At 36.8% G+C, this 18,757-nt stretch overlaps 1 protein-coding gene across 9 annotated transcripts in view; it reads right to left on the bottom strand.

Moving 5' to 3' along the window:
• Positions 1-18,757, bottom strand: part of TCF12 (transcription factor 12) — a 382,333-nt gene that overhangs the window by 82,374 nt on the left and 281,202 nt on the right. For all 9 annotated transcript variants that reach the window (XM_086710772.1, XM_086710771.1, XM_086710774.1 and 6 more), the window contains 2 exons: positions 4,851-4,986; positions 839-891 (listed from right to left, as the gene is read on the bottom strand). In XM_086710772.1, coding sequence (XP_086566898.1) covers positions 839-891; positions 4,851-4,986 — 189 coding nt within the window. The remainder of the gene's footprint in view (positions 1-838; positions 892-4,850; positions 4,987-18,757) is intronic.

Genomic DNA, 18,757 nt, shown 5'->3' with positions numbered 1-18,757 from the left:
ATTTGTTCAAAGCAAAGGGAGAGAGGAAAAAGATTTCCCTTCTCACACCAGAGATTTTTAAATGTAGGTGGATTTATGATGTAGGTTCATTTACAAATACTTTCACTCTTTAGAAGAATAAAATATATTTAATAGCACAAACACCCCTACAGTATTAGATTATCACGGCCATTAATGACTGTTCACCAAACCTTTCCAACCTCCTTCATGCAAGCTCTTTATTCTCAAAGGATACATTTTTTGAGCAAAGAGGGATCAACAAACTAGTTGCTTGAAAGCTTTCCTGATGCTAGGCTGAAGTTAGGAAAGGCTTAATGAAGGCTTTAAAATCCACAAGGGCTTCACAATGAACATCTGACTCGGTGATTTATGCATATTAATAACTTCAGTCCTACTGAGGCAAGCTGAGCCGAACATGTCCTCCGAATCTTAATGTCTTTAGCTCCACTGGGATTATTACAAATGTAAATTTCTAAGATTCTCAGCTATTAATCTCTGTCTGTCCTCCTGTTCAGCAACATAATGACTAATTAAACATCAAAAGACCTGTACAGGAGATCTTCTTTGACAGCTACCGGCCCAGTCCTCTTCCCAAGAGGGGAATTCAAATGACAGGGACATGGAGTAACAGCATATGAGTAAGCTACAAATTACTGCAGAGAAATCTAAAAACCTAACATTAAATGTGGATTTATCTCAATCAATGATTCCGTTGAACAGTGAACAGTTACTATGCTAAGTGTGCCTGCTGACACCAATCAAATAATCCTTACAGCCAGCAAATACTGAATAGCTGAAATCAGTTGTTTACCACAAAGTCAAAAAAATGGGTACTTACTGAAGAAGGCAAACCAGGAGGCACCTTTCTGACTTTCTTTGCTTGCAAAGGATCTGCATATGGAAAACAATGTATTTCATCAGCATTTATATTAGAAAACATCAGACTTCAGGTGAATAGGAAAGAGTTTTCCCTTCTAGCGCTTTTCTGGCTTTCCAATATTTAGGAATAAGCAAGGGAATATAAAGATGAGGGCTTCATTCTTTCTAACTGGTTCCTGGGCAAAACAATTCTCCTAATGAAGTGATATATTCTGAAACACATATCCCATAAGCTTAGGAAGATGAAAGCAAAGCAAAACAGGAAAGAAAATAACAAACCAAAAAGCATGTGTGAGGGAAGGGAATTAACATTTCTTAGGTACCCATTTAGGTGCCAGGCTCCACACTGGGCACTGTCATTTGCAGAGGGGCATCTGGTATAACAGGTCACTTTAATAGTAAAACTGTTTAACAAATTTAGTATCCATATCACATTAAGAGTTAGGTTTAAAAGCATAGTCAACAAACTGAAAGTTAATGCTATGCTACAACTATGTTAAAAATTTGAAATAAAATTTAATAAATGAAAAATTATGGTTGAAATTATGTCAGAGAAATGCTACATAAACTATTACATACAGGCACTGTCATATACAATGTCATCCAGGATTCTGTAAGAACATCCACTGTTTGACAATGTGTGGTTGCAGCCCCTGGGTGGCCCAGCGGGTTAAGCCTCCGACTTTGGCTCAGGTCATGATCTTGCAGTTTGTGAGTTTGAGCCCCAGGTCCAACTCTGCACTGACAGCTCTGAGCCTGGAGTCCGATTCAGATTCTGTCTCTCCCTCTCTCTCAGCCCCTCCCCTGCTTGCACTGTTTCTCTCTCCCCTTCTCTCTCAAAAATAAATAAGCATTAAAAAAAAAAAACCCACAGTGTGTGGTTGAAACTTCAAATTCAGCACTGATTATTGTGTCATTTATCTTGGATGGATGTTTCTTTATAAGACTTAAATAATTTATTGATATAAATGAGAAAATGAGTATTTTCAGATACCCAACCAGTCTCACTTGGTATTTCGATTTTACTTATCTGTAAAACTTAAGATTTAAAACTTGTCCATCTTATTTACTGTAAAAAAAAAAGGTGGTAAGTACAGTTTTCCAATCTTACACAAATAATGGATGAAACTCAGGATTTTTCAGAAGCGTTCACTATTAAGAAGAATGATGTAAAGTATACTATTTTTGCAAACTGTAAAAATGAGAATTAAACAAGCATGATATTTTCCTGGGTCATAAATGATATGACATAAGACACACGGTTGTTTAAGAAAGAATGAAATTCATTTAAATTAGGGCTGGGAATCTTTACAGTGACTATTCCAGGAAGCTGCAAAGCTAAGAAAGCAACTTTATAAGCATGTGTAGCATGTGGAAAAAATTTATACAATACAAAGGGGGGAAAAGCATTCATTACCATCTAAGTCCCTACACCAAGAGGCAGCCTAGATTTCCTTGAAACAAAAGTGCCAAAGATAAACAACATCTGGCACACTCTGTATTTATAAAACTTAGAAGCAAATTTTTTTGTTCTTTGTGAGGCTTTTCTAGAACCCAACTCTTTACAACTAATAAAAACAGCATCCCTTGAGCAAAACTCATACTCCATGCCGAGAGAGTCAACTGAACCGCTCCTGTCAGTGGGGAGCTCATCAATCTATTTTGGATTAATTACCACCAGAAGATGTTGCTATTTAGTTTAGGACAGTTTTTTCTTCCAATGTGAATATAAATTTTTCTTTTATATTTTTATCTCACCATTGGCTGTCACTACACAATTACTTGTATAATGTCGTATTTAAAATCATGAGTTCGGGATTCATAGTTCACTTCTGAGGGGTTGCAAACTGTAACAGTTAAGAGAGTAAGCTGGCTGGATTCAAATTTCAGCTGCACCATACAGCAGCTATGTGAACGTGGGCAAGTTACTTTTACCCTCTTTGAGTTTCAGCTGCTAAGATGTGAAAAGGGAATACCACCTTTTAGAGTTATTGTAATAAAGATAATACATGAAAGATGTTCAGGACAGTGTGTAACAGAGAGTGACAATAAATTTTAGCTGTTATGATTAGTTTATATTAAATTCTGTGGCAAAGTGTTTATAAATTAAATAGCTAGATGCTGTTTTGCAAAATGTTGATTTCCTAAAGCATCTAACTAGCTTGAGAAGATGCTGAGGTGGGTGTAGATGATCTCTGAAGTCCTTTCAACTCTGAGATTTTAGGAATAACTGCAACGCCAAGAAAGAGTGGCTGAGTGAGAAATAACAATGAAGAATGGAATGACAATAATGATAAATGTTATTCATATAGGAAATGAGTGGGCCTCCCTGGGTACCAAGCCTCAGCTCAGTTGCTTAGCTTCCTGAACTTTTAGTAATAGTATATTGGTCCACATTAGTACTTTTTGTTACAGTATGTGCTCACATAACATACTAACAAGATATTTCTCGAGAGTGACACTGACACATCTAGACTCATGAATGTTCCTACCCTAACTCATCTGATAGGAAACAAAAGTCATAAAGATGGAGGAAAGATGCTTTACAATTTATCATTTCTTTAGTAACAAACAGTATACTGGTCTAAATCATCTGGGCTTACTTCATCAATACATATACTAAATCACCCATAATGCTGAGAGGGGGGCACATCTAGTCAGAGCTCTCTATTTCAAACATGACCATCTTTGCCTTTTATACCCTCAAGCATACTCTAGACCCATGGACTAGGGCTATTACACAAAACTCTAGGTTTGACAGAAGGTAGATACATGAATTGAAAGCAGTCAACAAGTATTTGTGGAATAAATAACTATGGCATAGTTTCTTTTAGTGGGCTATATTTATTTCAAACGCTGCCATATCTTTGATTATAAACAGCCTGTACAACTTCAATTTTCTTGTACAAAGGATTCCCTGGTAGGAATCACCAAAAATACCCACATTTAAACACTGCTTGGATAAGGTGTTAAGAGTATACCTGAGGCTTGCTGCAGCAGCAACACAAAACAGACTGGCCTCATTAGGCTATGTACAAGACATAAAGAAGGGAGCTAAAGAAAATGAGAGTTCAAAATTTAATAGGTGCAGGGTTTCCTATTGAGGTGATGTTTTGAAAGGAGAGCGAGATGACAGCTGCACAGCACTATGAATGTACTAAATATCATTGAATTGTGAATTTTAATATGATTGATTTTTTTTTTTAATTTTTTTTTTCAACGTTTATTTATTTTTGGGACAGAGAGAGACACAGCATGAACGGGGGAGGGGCAGAGAGAGAGGGAGACACAGAATCGGAAACAGGCTCCAGGCTCCGAGCCATCAGCCCAGAGCCTGACGCGGGGCTCGAACTCACGGAGCGCGAGATCGTGACCTGGCTGAAGTCGGACGCTTAACCGACTGCGCCACCCAGGCGCCCCTAATATGATTGATTTTATCTCAACTTTTAAAAAATTGGGGAGTAGAAGCAACTAATATGCAAAAAATATTGGACGTGGAGTCAGAAAATCTTAATTTTATGCTGGGGAAACCACCTACTAATTATATGAATGTGTCCTCCTGAGCCTCAGTTTATGTTAAATATAGTATTACATCTACTGACTAGCAGGTCTGTTATACTAATGAGATGAGAAAGTATATAAAACCACTTTGTAAACTGTTCAGCATTATTACCAATCTTAGTAAAAAATAAGGTGTTAATATTAGCACGTAACATTTTTATTATAATAGGAAAAACCAGTCCCATTTTCACTATTTAGTTCCTCTTATGGTGACCAAACAAGAGTACTAAATTGATTTTTTATTAAGTATCTAACAGATACAACATTTTATGCAAATAATCTCTACTATCAACATGATACCTAAGAAACCAAATTTCTTCTAAATAAAAGTACAGCCAGAAGTAAAGACTAAGGGGTTAAACAAAAAAAACATTTGTTAAGGCAGGGTTTGTTGTACAACGCACGCTTACCAAGTGCTGCAGAGTCATGGAGTGGCCTTCTCCTGGAACTTGTAGCAGAGAACGAGTAGTATGGTGTTCCAGGTTTTCCTGAAGAAGACAGCTGTGCTGGGCTCCCAAGCCCTAGATCTTGTCTCAGGAGACTAGACTATAAAACAAAGCCAGGGAAACAAGTTATTTTCCCACTGATACCAACTCAAATGGGAAAATGTCACCACTTCTGAGTTATTCAGATGGTTATTCAGAGGATGCTAATGCCTTCAACAATGCCTTGAATTAGATGCATCTAATAAATATTTGAACGATGGTTTATTAGAACATTGGCTTAAACCTACATTTCCTCGGGGCGCGTGGAGTGGCTCAGTCAGTTAAGCATCCAACCTCGGCTCAGGTCATGATCTCACGGTTTGTGAGTCTGATCCCTGCATCCAGCTCTGCGCCGAAAGCTCCAAGCCTGCTTCGGATTCTGCCTCCCTCTCTCTATCTCTGCACCTCCCCTGCTCTCTCTCTCTCTTTCAAAAATAAACATTAAAAAAATAAACTTACATGTTCTCTCTTTCCTCATCCTCATGTTACTTAATTCCTAGTAATTATGTAGATCTAAACAATCTTAAGGTTGAAACACACTTTAGTTACTATGTGGTTTCACCCTTTAATCATTAAGAAGACTTCTGAAAAATGACCACCAAGTCTTTGCTTGAATGCTTTCATGACCATACAAGGCAGTCAATTCTGTTCTTTCTTCTTTTTTTTCTTTTAGGATAGTTTTCATTGTTTAAAGACTGCCAATATTTTCAAGACAAGCCATTCCTGTGTCCTTCAACTGTGCTTCATGACATGGGGGTTTGAATGTAATCCTCATCATCTCTGACATAAGACCTCTGGATTTATTTTCAGTTTGTCAAAGTGTCTTGTAAAATGGAATGGATGACAATGCCCCAGATGTGACCTGATTAGTGCAGAGTCATTTTCAACACTACATTTAAACAACCCATTTGTGCTAGCTCATATTAAGAGGTGAGGAGTGATCACACGCTGTTACTGTTTATTGCAGATGTTGCTATTAAGTCGTGTCCCTTCAATGGTTACCTTTTTCAGTTGTGTTTTTTAGTTCCAAGTACAACAGTTAACATTTACCTGATCAAATTAACCTCGTTATATTTTATCATTTCTATCTGTTTTAGATTCTGAGTCTGTTAACCAATGCATTTGCTAGCCTTTTTAGTACTGGGGCATAAAAAATGGGACCAAAAGAAGACATGAGGATGACAAGCCTAAGGAGATCCCTAAGGTATGCTACAATGGCATGAAACTTTATCAAGTGCTTCACTGAAACCCAGAGATTCAGCAGCCCTGACCTACTAAACCAGTGACCCTATCATAAAGCAAATGAAGTTAACTTGGCAGAATTTGGTTCCAAGCCTTCTGGTAGCTGAGGGGAAAAGATTTCAACTGGAAAAGGTGCTGGATACAGTTGAGAGGATGCTCTCATGTGAAAAGGGCTATGATTCCTCTGATACATATACTACTCTCCTACCCCATATTTAATACCTGCCGTGACCATACTCATGAATATCAGAAAGGTACTAACAAATAAACCTCAGCTCTGGTCAGAAAGAATCAGTAGAACTTTGTAATAGAAGTCATCAGTAGCCCAGTTCCTGCCTCTATTCTAATAATCAAGAAAAACTCTCTTTTCAGTTTATCACGCTATTTAATGATTTTAAACAACTTGTGTTTCAGCTTTAAAAAGGCACAAATTCACATAACATAAAGATAACCACTGCAAAGTTTCCAACTAGTGATATGTGGTATATTCATTATGTGACCATCACCATCTAGTTCCAGAACATTTTTATCACCTCCAAAGGAAACCCTGTACCCATTAAACAGTTACTTCCATTCCTGTAGCCTCTGCAACCACTTATCTGCTGTCTCTATGAATTTCCCTATTCTGAGTATTTCATATAATTGGAATCATATGTGACCTTTTGTGTCTGGCTTCTCTCACTTCACATGTTTTTGAAGTGTATCCACGTTGTAGTTTGTATCAGTATTTCATTCCTTTGTAGGGCTGAATAATATTCTATTGTATAGACATACTATAATTTGTTTATTCATTTATTCACTAATGGGACACATTGGTTGTTTCTCGCTTTGGACTACTGTGAATAGTGTTGCTATGAACATTTGTGTATGGGCATTTATTTGAATACTTGTTTTCAATTCTTTTGGGTAATACTTAGGAGTGGAAATGCTGAGTCATATGGCAATTCTATCTTTAACTCTTTGAGGAACTGGCAAACTGTTTTCCACAATGGCTGGGCCATTTTACATTCCCACCAGCAATGTATGAGGATTCCAATCACACCCTTATCAACACTTCTTACTAGTTTTTTGTTTTTAATTGTAGCCATACTAGTATGGACTAGTATCTTATTGTGGTTTTGACTACCATTTCCCGAATGATTAATGATGTTGGGTATCTCTTCATGGGCTTGATGGCCCTTTGTAATGTCTTCTTCAGAAAAACATCTATTCAAGTCTTTTGACCATTTTTAAATTGGGTTGTGTTCCTACTGTTATATTGTAAGAGTTCTTATACACCAGGGCACCTGGGTGGCTCAGTTAAGCAAGCAACTCTTGATTTTGGCTCAGGTCATGATCTCACAGTTCGTGAGATCAAGCCCGTGTTGGGGTCTGTGCTGACAGTGCAGAACCTGCTTGGAATTCTCTTTTTCCCTCCCCTGCTCATGCACGTGTGCTCTCTCTCTCAAAAGAAATAAACATTAAAAGAAAGAGTTCTTATACTAGACACTTACCAGACACATGATTTGCATGTCCCATTTTGTAGGCTGTCTTTTTACCTCTTAATGTCCAAGTTTTTAATTTTGAGGAAGTCTAATTTATCTTAATTTTTTTTTCTTTTGTCATGCTTTTGACGTCACATCTAAGAATCTAATGCCAAATTCAAGGTAGTGAAGATTTAACCCTGTATTTTCTTCTAAGAGTATATAGTTTCAGCTCACACCTAGATCACTGATCCATTTTGGGTTAATTTTTGTATATGGTTGGTAGAAGGTAGAGGTCCAACTTCATTCTTTTGAATGTGGATATCCAGTTGTGTTAGTACCATTTGTTGAAAAAAGTAATATTTCCTTATTCAGTGGTCTTGGCATCCTTTGCTGAAAATCAATTGCTTATAGATATTTGGGTTTATTTCTGGACTCTCAATTCTATCTCATTTGTCTGTATGTCCACCTTGTACCAGTTCTATACTGTAGCTTTGTAGTAAGTTTTGAAAATGAAAAGTGTGTGTACTCTAACTTTCTTCTTCTTTTTTAATACTGTTCTCACTATTTGGGGTTCTTTGAAATTATACAGAAAATTTGAGGATCAACTTTTCCATTTCTGCAAAAAGATGCCACTGGAATTGTGATAGGGACTGCACTGAATCTGAAGATTGCTTTGGGGAGTTTTGCCATCTTAACAACATTAAGTTTTCTGACTGATGAACACTGAATCTGTAATTTCGGTCTTCTGTTATTTCTTTTAGCAATGCTTTGTAGTTTCCAGTATATATGTCTGACACTTTGTAGTTAAATTTATTCCTAGGTAGCTTTTTAAGAAGTTTATTTGAGGGGCGCCTGGGTGGCGCAGTCGGTTAAGTGTCCGACTTCAGCCAGGTCACAATCTCGCGGTCCGTGAGTTCGAGCCCCGTGTCGGGCTCTGGGCTGATGGCTCAGAGCCTGGAGCCTGTTTCCGATTCTGTGTCTCCCTCTCTCTCTGCCCCTCCCCCGTTCATGCTCTGTCTCTCTCTGTCCCAAAAATAAATTAAAAACGTTGAAAAAAAATTAAAAAAAAAAAAAAAGAAGTTTATTTGAGAGAGAGAAAGTGTGTGAGCAGGGGAGGGGCAGAGACAAGGAGAGAGAGAATCTCAAGCAGGCCCTGCGCTGATAGCACAGAGCCCAAAGTGGGGCTTGAACTCATGAACTGTGAGCTGAACTGTTCGGCTTGAACTGTGAGCCAAAATCAAGAGTCAGATGCTAAACCCAATGAGCCACCCAGGAGCCCCTATTCCTAGGTATTTTATTCTTTTGGATGCTAAATGGAGTTGGTGGCTTAATTTTATTTTTGGTTTGTTGATTATTAGTGTACAGAAGTACAACTAGTTTTTGATCTTGAATCTTGCAACTACAGTAGATTTGTTTATTAGTTCAAATAGCTTTACGGTGAATTCTGTATATATAAGATCATACCATCTGCAAAAAGGGAAAATTTTACATCCTTCATTCCACTTTACTTCTTTCATTCCACGAAAGAATGAAAATAAGGTGAATGACATTTCATATTCTGTTTTCTGGGCACAAACTCTTTATCCTAAGTAAGAAGACCTTGTTTGCCCTGCATCTAAGCTGAATTACAACTCCCAAAGGCTATTGGATGTTAGAAATTGGAAAGAGAATGGACAGGCCCCTAGAGAGAGGGTTGACAATTAAAGGCTAAATCCAAAAAGGAGTGTGACAGATTCAAACTGTATTAATCTAAATCAAGAATAGAAAAATGCCAACTTATTCTGAAAATGATTCAGCAGATGTGTATTTGTGTGTATAAACTCATGTGTAGGATACAAACACATACACATACTAAGTGAAAGAAAAGGAATGTGTACGCACAAATGTGGTGAAATACTGATGAAATTTCATTAAGAGCGCATAAATATTCACTTTATTATTCTTGTACCTTTTCTGTGAGTTTGTAATTTTTCAAAATAAAAAGTTGGAGAAAATCAGAATAAATATCAAGGATCGACAAGCATACTTACAAATGTACCATCTTAGGTAATACTTACTGCAATCTTATTATATAAATTATATGTTATACAGATAACAAGTAGTAGAACCCTAATTTGAATCTATGTCTGCTTAAGAGTTTCCTTCTTCAATATGAAGAAGACTTCTACAATAGTTCAGGAACCTAATTACCATATATAAGACCATGAACTTCAAAACATTTAAGTGACCTGTAAATGACTTTGTGGATTATAATCCTAAAGCTGTATTATCTATAGAATACATACTGGTAGATTCTGTACACATGCATGGAAGAAAGGAAGAAGAATAAAATTTTTTAGGAGAAAAGTTTACTTTTACCAACAATGTTGATAAACCTTTCTCCTTAGTATAGGTAAATATGGAGATACGGTTAGCAAATAGTCTGTATTCTTGTTCCACAGTGAATATTAATGCTAAAAAAAACCCATAGAAGATGTTCTTCACTTAGTTGTCTTAATCATAGAAATAACCATGTTTCCCTGTTCAATTTGTATCTTGATCTATATGTAGGAGAAATTGTTTCTTTTTAAGAACACAGAATATTTTATCCTATTAATTAAAATGAATTGTTCAGTACTACAAGAAATACAAAAGAAGTTTAAGACAATGTTTTCTCCATGAGGACTTGGCAATCTAAGAAATAATACCCATGAAACTAATGGAAAGTGATTAAAAAAAAAATCAAGGGCTAAACTATATGAGCCTAATATCTTGATATTATATCACTTATAAAGTATTTTTCTTTTCTTTGATTCTTCAAATATTTTGGTAACACTAAAGCACAAATAATAAACTAGTTTATTTCTTTTAAAATAAAATTATGTATCAGTTCATATTATTGATTTTCCTGCCTGCTTAAAAACTAACGAGAAGCATTATTGATTGCCATTGATCTTGTCCTGAAGGTACAAGCAAAAAGAATACACAATCCCAGAGGATACAGAACTAGGCAAAGCAGTTTTATTCTGCCAAGCCATGTTATTCAAGGCAGAATTAGTTTTCCGAAATGACAGAGCACTACATTTCTTAACACAGTCTTAGAAAATAATCTTTTTAATAGTCATCTAAAACCTGAACTGTGAAAAATGTATCTAATTACTGAAGAATAATCAATTAAGGTTCATCCCAGAAACACTAATACAGCCTAGATTATTGTACGAAAAACTACAGTAAAGTTTCATTTTAAATTATGTATGACAAACCTCTAGCCTGTAAATAAAAACTCCCATTTCTTTAGATGGAATTTTAGTAGCCTATGTATAATACATGTAATATATGTGGATATATATACACACACACATATATTATATATATATTATATATATTCTTAATATATATATATTATATATATAATATATATTCTTAATATATATATATTCTTTCTCCCTCTTCACTTGCCAAGAAACCCTGACTCTAAAATGGTAAACTGAAAAGACTATTCAGTGTAAGTCTTCATGGTGACCAAAAAGTAAAGGAGAGGAATAAAGTAGTGAGTTTGACCAACATCATTTATTAATGTAACTTCTTAAGTATCTTGGAAGGTACTCTAAATGTGATTTCATAGGAAATCAGAAGAATATCCTATATAAAAATGGTGGGGTTTAGCAGCCCAGAGGATTCAGAACCACAATGCAGTAATTTGGATATTCTTTACCCTTAAAAGGGAAAGTGTCTGAAATCTTGATAAACATAAACTTACTTCCTCAGAACTGGTTTTTACCATTAAATGGCTTGTCCCAAACAATGTACTAAAATATAATTTCATATCCATTTATAACTTCAGATTAAATAAGGACTTATTAATTAATAAGGTTAAATTAATTAACACTATATCAAAAATTGTTAGCCTCATTTTATGACTAAAACTTTGAAGCACTAATTCATTACTGATTTGTTTTCTAGAAAAATAAGATACAAAGTATGTTATAGTTGCACACTGTAAAAATGTTTAATATTTAATATGGACTCATGGAACCTCTGCTGTGTACATTTTACAGAATTCTTTAATTTTATGTCTATATTACAGTCCTGAAATGGTATGCAGTTTTAATATATAAAGGCAAGCAGCTCTTCTCAGGTTTGTCTTCTTGAGAGGAGAGTGTACTAATTAAAACAATAAAAAAGTATAGAACACAATCATGATAAAACAGAGAACATAAACTATTAAAATTTCTCAGTTGAATTCTTTAAACTGTACCACGTATTTCCTTTGTCACTGAGGGATGAAGAAACAAAATCGTTCTGAGAGCAGAATCAGTATAGTATTACCATATTTGTAATTGTTTTTTTTAACTGAGAAATATCACAATACAGTTTAGCTGTAAGTCCACTCACTTAAGGTTTCCGAGATTAAGACAGGGAAGTGGAGAGTGACAAAGAAGCCACTCATGATCAAATAAAAAACTCAGAGGGTAAAGAGGTACTCAGGGCAAAATATAAACGTAGGGCTTTAATACTATATGAGTCTTCTGTTAATTTTTTACAAATAATTAAAAAAAACAGACTAATAAATTTTGAATTTGGAAAATACAGATATTGTGAAATAATTGTATTATAATGCAAATTCATTTACATTGAAATTCCAGGGATATGTTAGCAATTATCAGCATGTTGTTAAAGAATTCTATCCTGAGAATCTCATTAGATAGTGATGCAAACTACAGTTGTTATCATTCTGAGAACAAAGGGATCTTGAATGAGTAATCAATAGCAACTGGCAGAAAATGAGACATTAATTATGATCCTCTCTAGTGTTTTGTCTAAGGCAAGATTTCATTAAATGCTTTGTGCAACCTGAATAGTTCCAAGTCATTACCAACACTTTGGACAATACATTAATTGAGGGGGAGGGGAGACTATACAGGGAAACAAAGTAAAAGAAAACCTGAGATGTTTCTATTCCTTCCCCCAGGTCAATAAAAACATACCAACCACCACCAGCCAACTGTTATGCTTGTTCTTTTACAAGCCCTAAATCTTATAATCTCAACATGGTCTCTTGAAAATTTAATTATCATTTTCTATACTTAAAGTGTCAGGCAGGTTTGAGAAGATAATGACAGTCATCCATCAAACACATGCTGCAAACGCAATCAGCCCAATCTTTAAGAAACTACCTATGTACTATTAAATTAGTAAAACATGGTAATCTTAGCAGTTTGAATTTCCCAATCTCCTTTAATTATCAGTAACAGAGGGAAATTTTACCATCTTAATGTATCATTTTCACTAATTTTTGTCTGAACTTTTCTCTCAAATCCTACATCAGCCAATGAAAAGATTATTGAGTAGGAAGAAAATATGGGATAGAGATCAACAAGGGAAGACTTTGGGGAATAAAAAGAAAACTATAATGAAAACCATTAAAAACAATTTTAATACACCCAGTATTTAAGTAATTACAAATATGCAAAAAGAATGACTTTCTTTTAGGTTGAGTGCCTACTTCCAAATGCTATAAGGGATTTCTTGAAAGCAGACTCTCAAGAGGTCAGCAGTGAGCATACTCTAAGCCCATCTTCTTCCTAAGTGAGTTTTTCTGAGTGTCTGAAGTTAGAAACTTCCTTGTTAAATAGGGTCCTCTTAAGTCTTCCTGCAAAGCTAGCAGTGTGCCTTTGAACCTTTTATTTATTTATTTTTTTTATGAATAAAAAGGAACCTGCTCTGTGAGGTGCTAACCAACATTAAAAGAACAGGAGATAAAGAAGTATCATTTCTCTTTTGCTTTTGTGGAAATGGTATTATGGAGTCCTAAGATTTTCAGCAGAGTTGATACTAAGAAGTCACTCCTTTTCCCTTTAATGCCAGTAAATGAGTACCTTCTCTTCCCAGTCCCTTGTATTTTGAAAAATACAACTAAGAATAACATAAAATACAATACAGTAGTAGGCATATAGTTAAGTATGAAATACTTTTTGAACTGAAACATCCTATACTGGAACATCTTCAAAAAGTTAAGCTTTTTATTTTGGGAATTTTCAAATATAAACAAAAATAGAAAAAACCCTCCAATATAATGAACCTTCCTATACCTTTCACCCAGCTTCACTTAACTTCCAGTATTCTGCTGCTCCTGCTTTACTTATTCTACCATTATTCACTTCTTGTTATACAGACCCTACAACTGACAACAATATCTTATAATCATGTAATGCCCAGGCTGTGGTCACCTCTTTTTTCATTTTTCCCCCCCTGAGATGGTGTCCAATCTCTAGCCATTATTTAATATACTCTTTTCTTCTGAAATCAGTTTGCAAAAGGATAAATTGACTTTTAAAAAAATGTTTATTTTTGAGAGAGAGAGAGGGAGAGAGAGCGCGCGCAAGCAACTGAGGGGCACAGAGAGAGGGGGACACAAGATCCAAAGCAGGTTCTGTGCTGATAGCTTCGGCACTGAAAGCAGCGAGTCCAATGTGGGACTCCAAGTCACAAACTGTGAGACTCGTGAACTACGAGATCATGACCTGGACACTCAGCCAACTGAGCTACCCAAGTGCCCGAAGAATAAATTGACTTTTATTACTTATTTATTTTAATATTTATTTATTTTGAGAGAGAATGTGCAAGCATGCATGCGAGCAGGGATGGGGCAGAAAGGGAGGGAGAGAAAAAACTTAAGCAGGCTCTACAATGTCAGTGCAGAGCCTGATGCAGGGCTCAATCTCATGAAGCCGAGACTGTGACCTGAGCCGAAATCAAAAGTCTGAAGTTTAACTGACTGAGCCACCCTGTGCCCCTAAACTGACTTTTAAACAATGTATCCAAAGAGCAATGAGTACCACCAAAAGTATAATTAGCAAGTTTTATGGAGAGAACAAAAATGAGGTTTTTTCCCTGCCAAATACCTATGCATCATTTCTCTCTGGCCTTTTAACCAAAGTAGGAAATTAAACTTGCCTACTGCCTGATACTTTAAAATGAGACTTTCCTTCCACAAAGTAATTTATTTTACCTATGTTCCAAACTCAGAAGCTCCCTCTGCAGGTAGCTGATGGCTTATTATCCTGGTAATATATTTCCTTCCTATATCACAGGATTCAGATTCAAACATATTCTGAATACCTACTGAATACCAGCAGGCATAGCCTCTTCACAGGCTACTTAATGAGGTAATCATCTCTTGGAGAGCTTCGACACTGATCCATAGCCACTTTTATGTCTTTTTAACATTCCCGACTCCAGGATTCCTCCTATCACCATCAACTCATCTACTTTTTTTTTTTAGGTAGGCTCCAGGCCCAATGTGGGGCTTGAACTCTGCACCCTGAGATCAAGAGTCAGATGGATGCTCTGCTGACTGAGCCACCCAGGTGCTCTTTCCATCAACTAATTTACTGCCAAAAGGATGCTGTATGTACTGGCAACCCCTGACTCCTGAAATTTTAAGTCCAATATTCAACTCTGACATGACCTATTTTTTTTTTTCAATATATGTAGTTTATTGTCAGATTGGTTTCCATACAACACCCAGTGCTCATCCCAAAAGGTGCCCTCCTCAATACCCATCACCCACCCTCCCCTCCCTCCCACCCCCCATCAACCCTCAGTTCTCAGTTTTTAAGAGTCTCTTATGCTTTGGCTCTCTTCCACTCTAACCTCTTTTTTTTTTTTTTTCCTTCCCCTCCCCCATGGGTTCCTGTTAAGTTTCTCAGGATCCACATAAGAGTGAAACCATATGATATCTGTCTTTCTCTGTATGGCTTATTTCACTTAGCATCACACTCTCCAGTTCCATCCACGTTGCTACAAAGGGCCATATTTCATTCTTTCTCATTGCCACATAGTACTCCATTGTGTATATAAACCACAATTTCTTTATCCATTCATCAGTTGATGCACATTTAGGCTCTTTCCATAATTTGGCTATTGTTGAGAGTGCTGCTGTAAACATTGGGGTACAAGTGCCCCTATGCATCAGTACTCCTGTATCCCTTGGGTAAATTCCTAGCAGTGCTATTGCTGGGTCATAGGGTAGGTCTAGTTTTAATTTTTTGAGGGACCTCCACACTATTTTCCAGAGTGGCTGCACCAATTTGCATTCCCACCAACAGTGCAAGAGGGTTCCTGTTTCTCCACATCCTCTCCAGCATCTATAGTCTCCTGATTTGTTCATTTTGGACACTCTGACTGGCGTGAGGTGATATTTGAGTATGGTTTTGATTTGTATTTCCCTGATGAGGAGTGACGTTGAGCATCTCTTCATGTGCCTGTTGGCCATCCGGATGTCTTCTTTAGAGAAGGGTCTATTCATGTTTTCTGCCCATTTCTTCACTGGGTTATTTGTTTTTCGGGTGTGGAGTTTGGTGAGCTCTTTATAGATTTTGGATACTAGCCCTTTGTCCGATATGTCATTTCCAAATATCTTTCCCCATTCCATTGGTTGCCTTTTAGTTTTGTTGGTTGTTTCCTTTGCTGTGCAGAAGCTTTTTATCTTCATAAGGTCCCAGTAGTTCATTTTTGCTTTTAATTCCCTTGCCTTTGGGGATGTGTCGAGTAAGAGATTGCTACGGCTGAGGTCAGAGAGGTCTTTTCCTGCTTTCTCCTCTAAGGTTTTGATGGTTTCCTTTCTCACATTCAGGTCCTTTATCCATTTTGAGTTTATTTTTGTGAATGGTGTGAGAAAGTGGTCTAGTTTCAACCTTCTGCATGTTGCTGTCCAGTTCTCCCAGCACCATTTGTTAAAGAGACTGTCTTTTTTCCATTGGATGTTCTTTCCTGCTTTGTCAAAGATGAGTTGGCCATACGTTTGTGGGTCTAGTTCTGGGGTTTCTATTCTATTCCATTGGTCTATGTGTCTGTTTTTGTGCCAATACCATGCTGTCTTGATGATGACAGCTTTGTAGTAGAGGCTAAAGTCTGGGATTGTGATGCCTCCTGCTTTGGTCTTCTTCAAAATTACTTTGGCTATTTGGGGCCTTTTGTGGTTCCATATGAATTTTAGGATTGCTTGTTCTAGTTTCGAGAAGAATGCTGGTGCAATTTTGATTGGGATTGCATTGAATGTGTAGATAGCTTTGGGTAGTATGACATGACCTATTTTTACAACACCATAACTTCTTTACTACTTACTGCACTTTTTTTTGGGCTCAAGATATCCAGTATCTTTTTGTTTAAAAACAATTTTTTTTTAATGTTTACTTATTTTTGAGATACAGAGTGCAAGCAGAGGAAGGGCCAGGCCCTTCCTGAAGCAGGCTCCAGGCTCTGAGCTGTCAACACAGAGCCTGATGTGGGGCTCGAACTCACAAACTGTGAGATAGTGACCTGAGCTGAAGTTGGACGCTTAACTGCCTTGAGCCAGCCAGCCTCCTCATGTATCTTTTTGTTTTTAAATGCTTAATTTTGAGGGCGAGTGCACGTGCATGCAAGCAGGGGAGGGGCAGAGACAGAGGGAGACCGAGGATCTGAAGCAGGCTCTGCACTGACAGCAGAGAGCCCAATGTGGGGTTAGAACGCACAAACCACAAGATCATGACCTGAACCAAAAGTCAGATGCTTAACTGACTGAGCCACCCATGCATCCCTCAAGATATCCAACAGCTTGACCTTTCCCCCCCCCAGTCCCTAAGTTTAATTATGGCTTCATTTCCTTCCTTTGAAAACTATCCCACATAGTCTATCACTTGAACCATTATCTCATTACTACTTCAATTCTTCTATCCTTAACCATTTACCAGCTATGAAACCTTGGATAAATTACATAATTCCTGAGGCTTCAGGTTCCTCCATTGTCAAATGGAGAACAATAACAGCAACAGCAGTGGCAACACTTTTGTCATAGAGTACTGCAAGGACCATATGAAATGTCTGTAAGGTGCTTAGCACAATGCCTGACACTAGTAAATATGTGATATACGCTAGCCCTTATGTTTGTTTAGGCATACCTCATTTTATTGTACTTTGCAGATACTGCACGTTTTACAAATTGCAGGTTATTATCCTGGATATATATGTGTATATATATATGTGTATGTGTGTGTGTATATATATATATATATATATATATATATATATATATATATACACATACTTGCTTCTGTCGAGCAAGTCCACAGGTACCATTTTTCCAACAGCATTTGCTAACTTTGTGTCTCTGTGTCTTTTTTTGGTAATTCTTGCAATGTTTCAAACTTCTTCATTATTACTGTATTTCTTAAGGTTATACTGTAATTGTTTTGGGGTACCGTGAGCTGTGTCCATATAAGAGGGTGAATTTAATCGATAAATGCTGTGTTCTGACTGCTCCACTGACCAGTCATTCTTCTGTCTCTCTCCCTCTCCTTGAGCCACTTTATTCCTTGAGACACAACGATATTCAAGTTAGGCCAATTAATAACCCAACAATGGCCTCTAAATGTTCAAGTGAAACGAAGAGTCACACACCTCTCACTTCAAATCAAAAGCTAGAAATGACTAAGCTTAGTGAGGAGAGCATGTCAAATGTGGAGATAGGATGAAATCTAAGCCAGTTGTACCAAACAGTTAGCCAAGGTATGAATACCATGAATACCATGAATTTCCTATGAATACCAAAGGAAAAATTCTTAAGGAAATTAGAAGTGCTACTCCAGTGAACACATGAATGGTAAGAAAGCCAAATAGCCTTAATGCTGATAGGTGGAAAGTTTTAGTGGTCTGGACAGAAGATCAAACCAGCTACAATACTGCATAATCCAAAGCATAGCCCTAACTCACCTCAATTCTATGAAGGCTGAGAGACTTGAGGAGGATGCAAACGAAAAGTATGAAGTTAGCAGAAGTTGGTTCATAAAGTTTAAGGAAAGAAGCCACCTCTGTAATATAAAAGTGCAAGGTGAAGCAACAAGTCCTGATATAGAAGCTGCAGAAAGTTATCCAGAAGATCTAGCTAAGATAATTAATGAAGGTGTTTACACTAAGCAACAAATTTTCAATGGAGATGAAACAGGCTTCTATCAGAAGATGTTGCCATCTAGGACTTACATACCTGGAGAGGAAAAGTCAATGCCCAACTTCAAAGCTTTACACAGAACAGGCCAAGTCTCTTGTTAGGGGCTAATGCAGCTAGTGACTTTCAGTTGAAGCCAGTGCTCACTTGCCATTATT

This window comes from Puma concolor, chromosome B3 (assembly GCF_028749965.1).
Source record: "Puma concolor isolate L17-30 chromosome B3, mPumCon1.1.hap2, whole genome shotgun sequence".
NCBI classification, from domain to species: Eukaryota; Metazoa; Chordata; class Mammalia; order Carnivora; family Felidae; genus Puma; species Puma concolor.
Note: the sequence above shows the minus strand (reverse complement) of the source record. Positions and strands in the feature narration are given on the sequence as shown.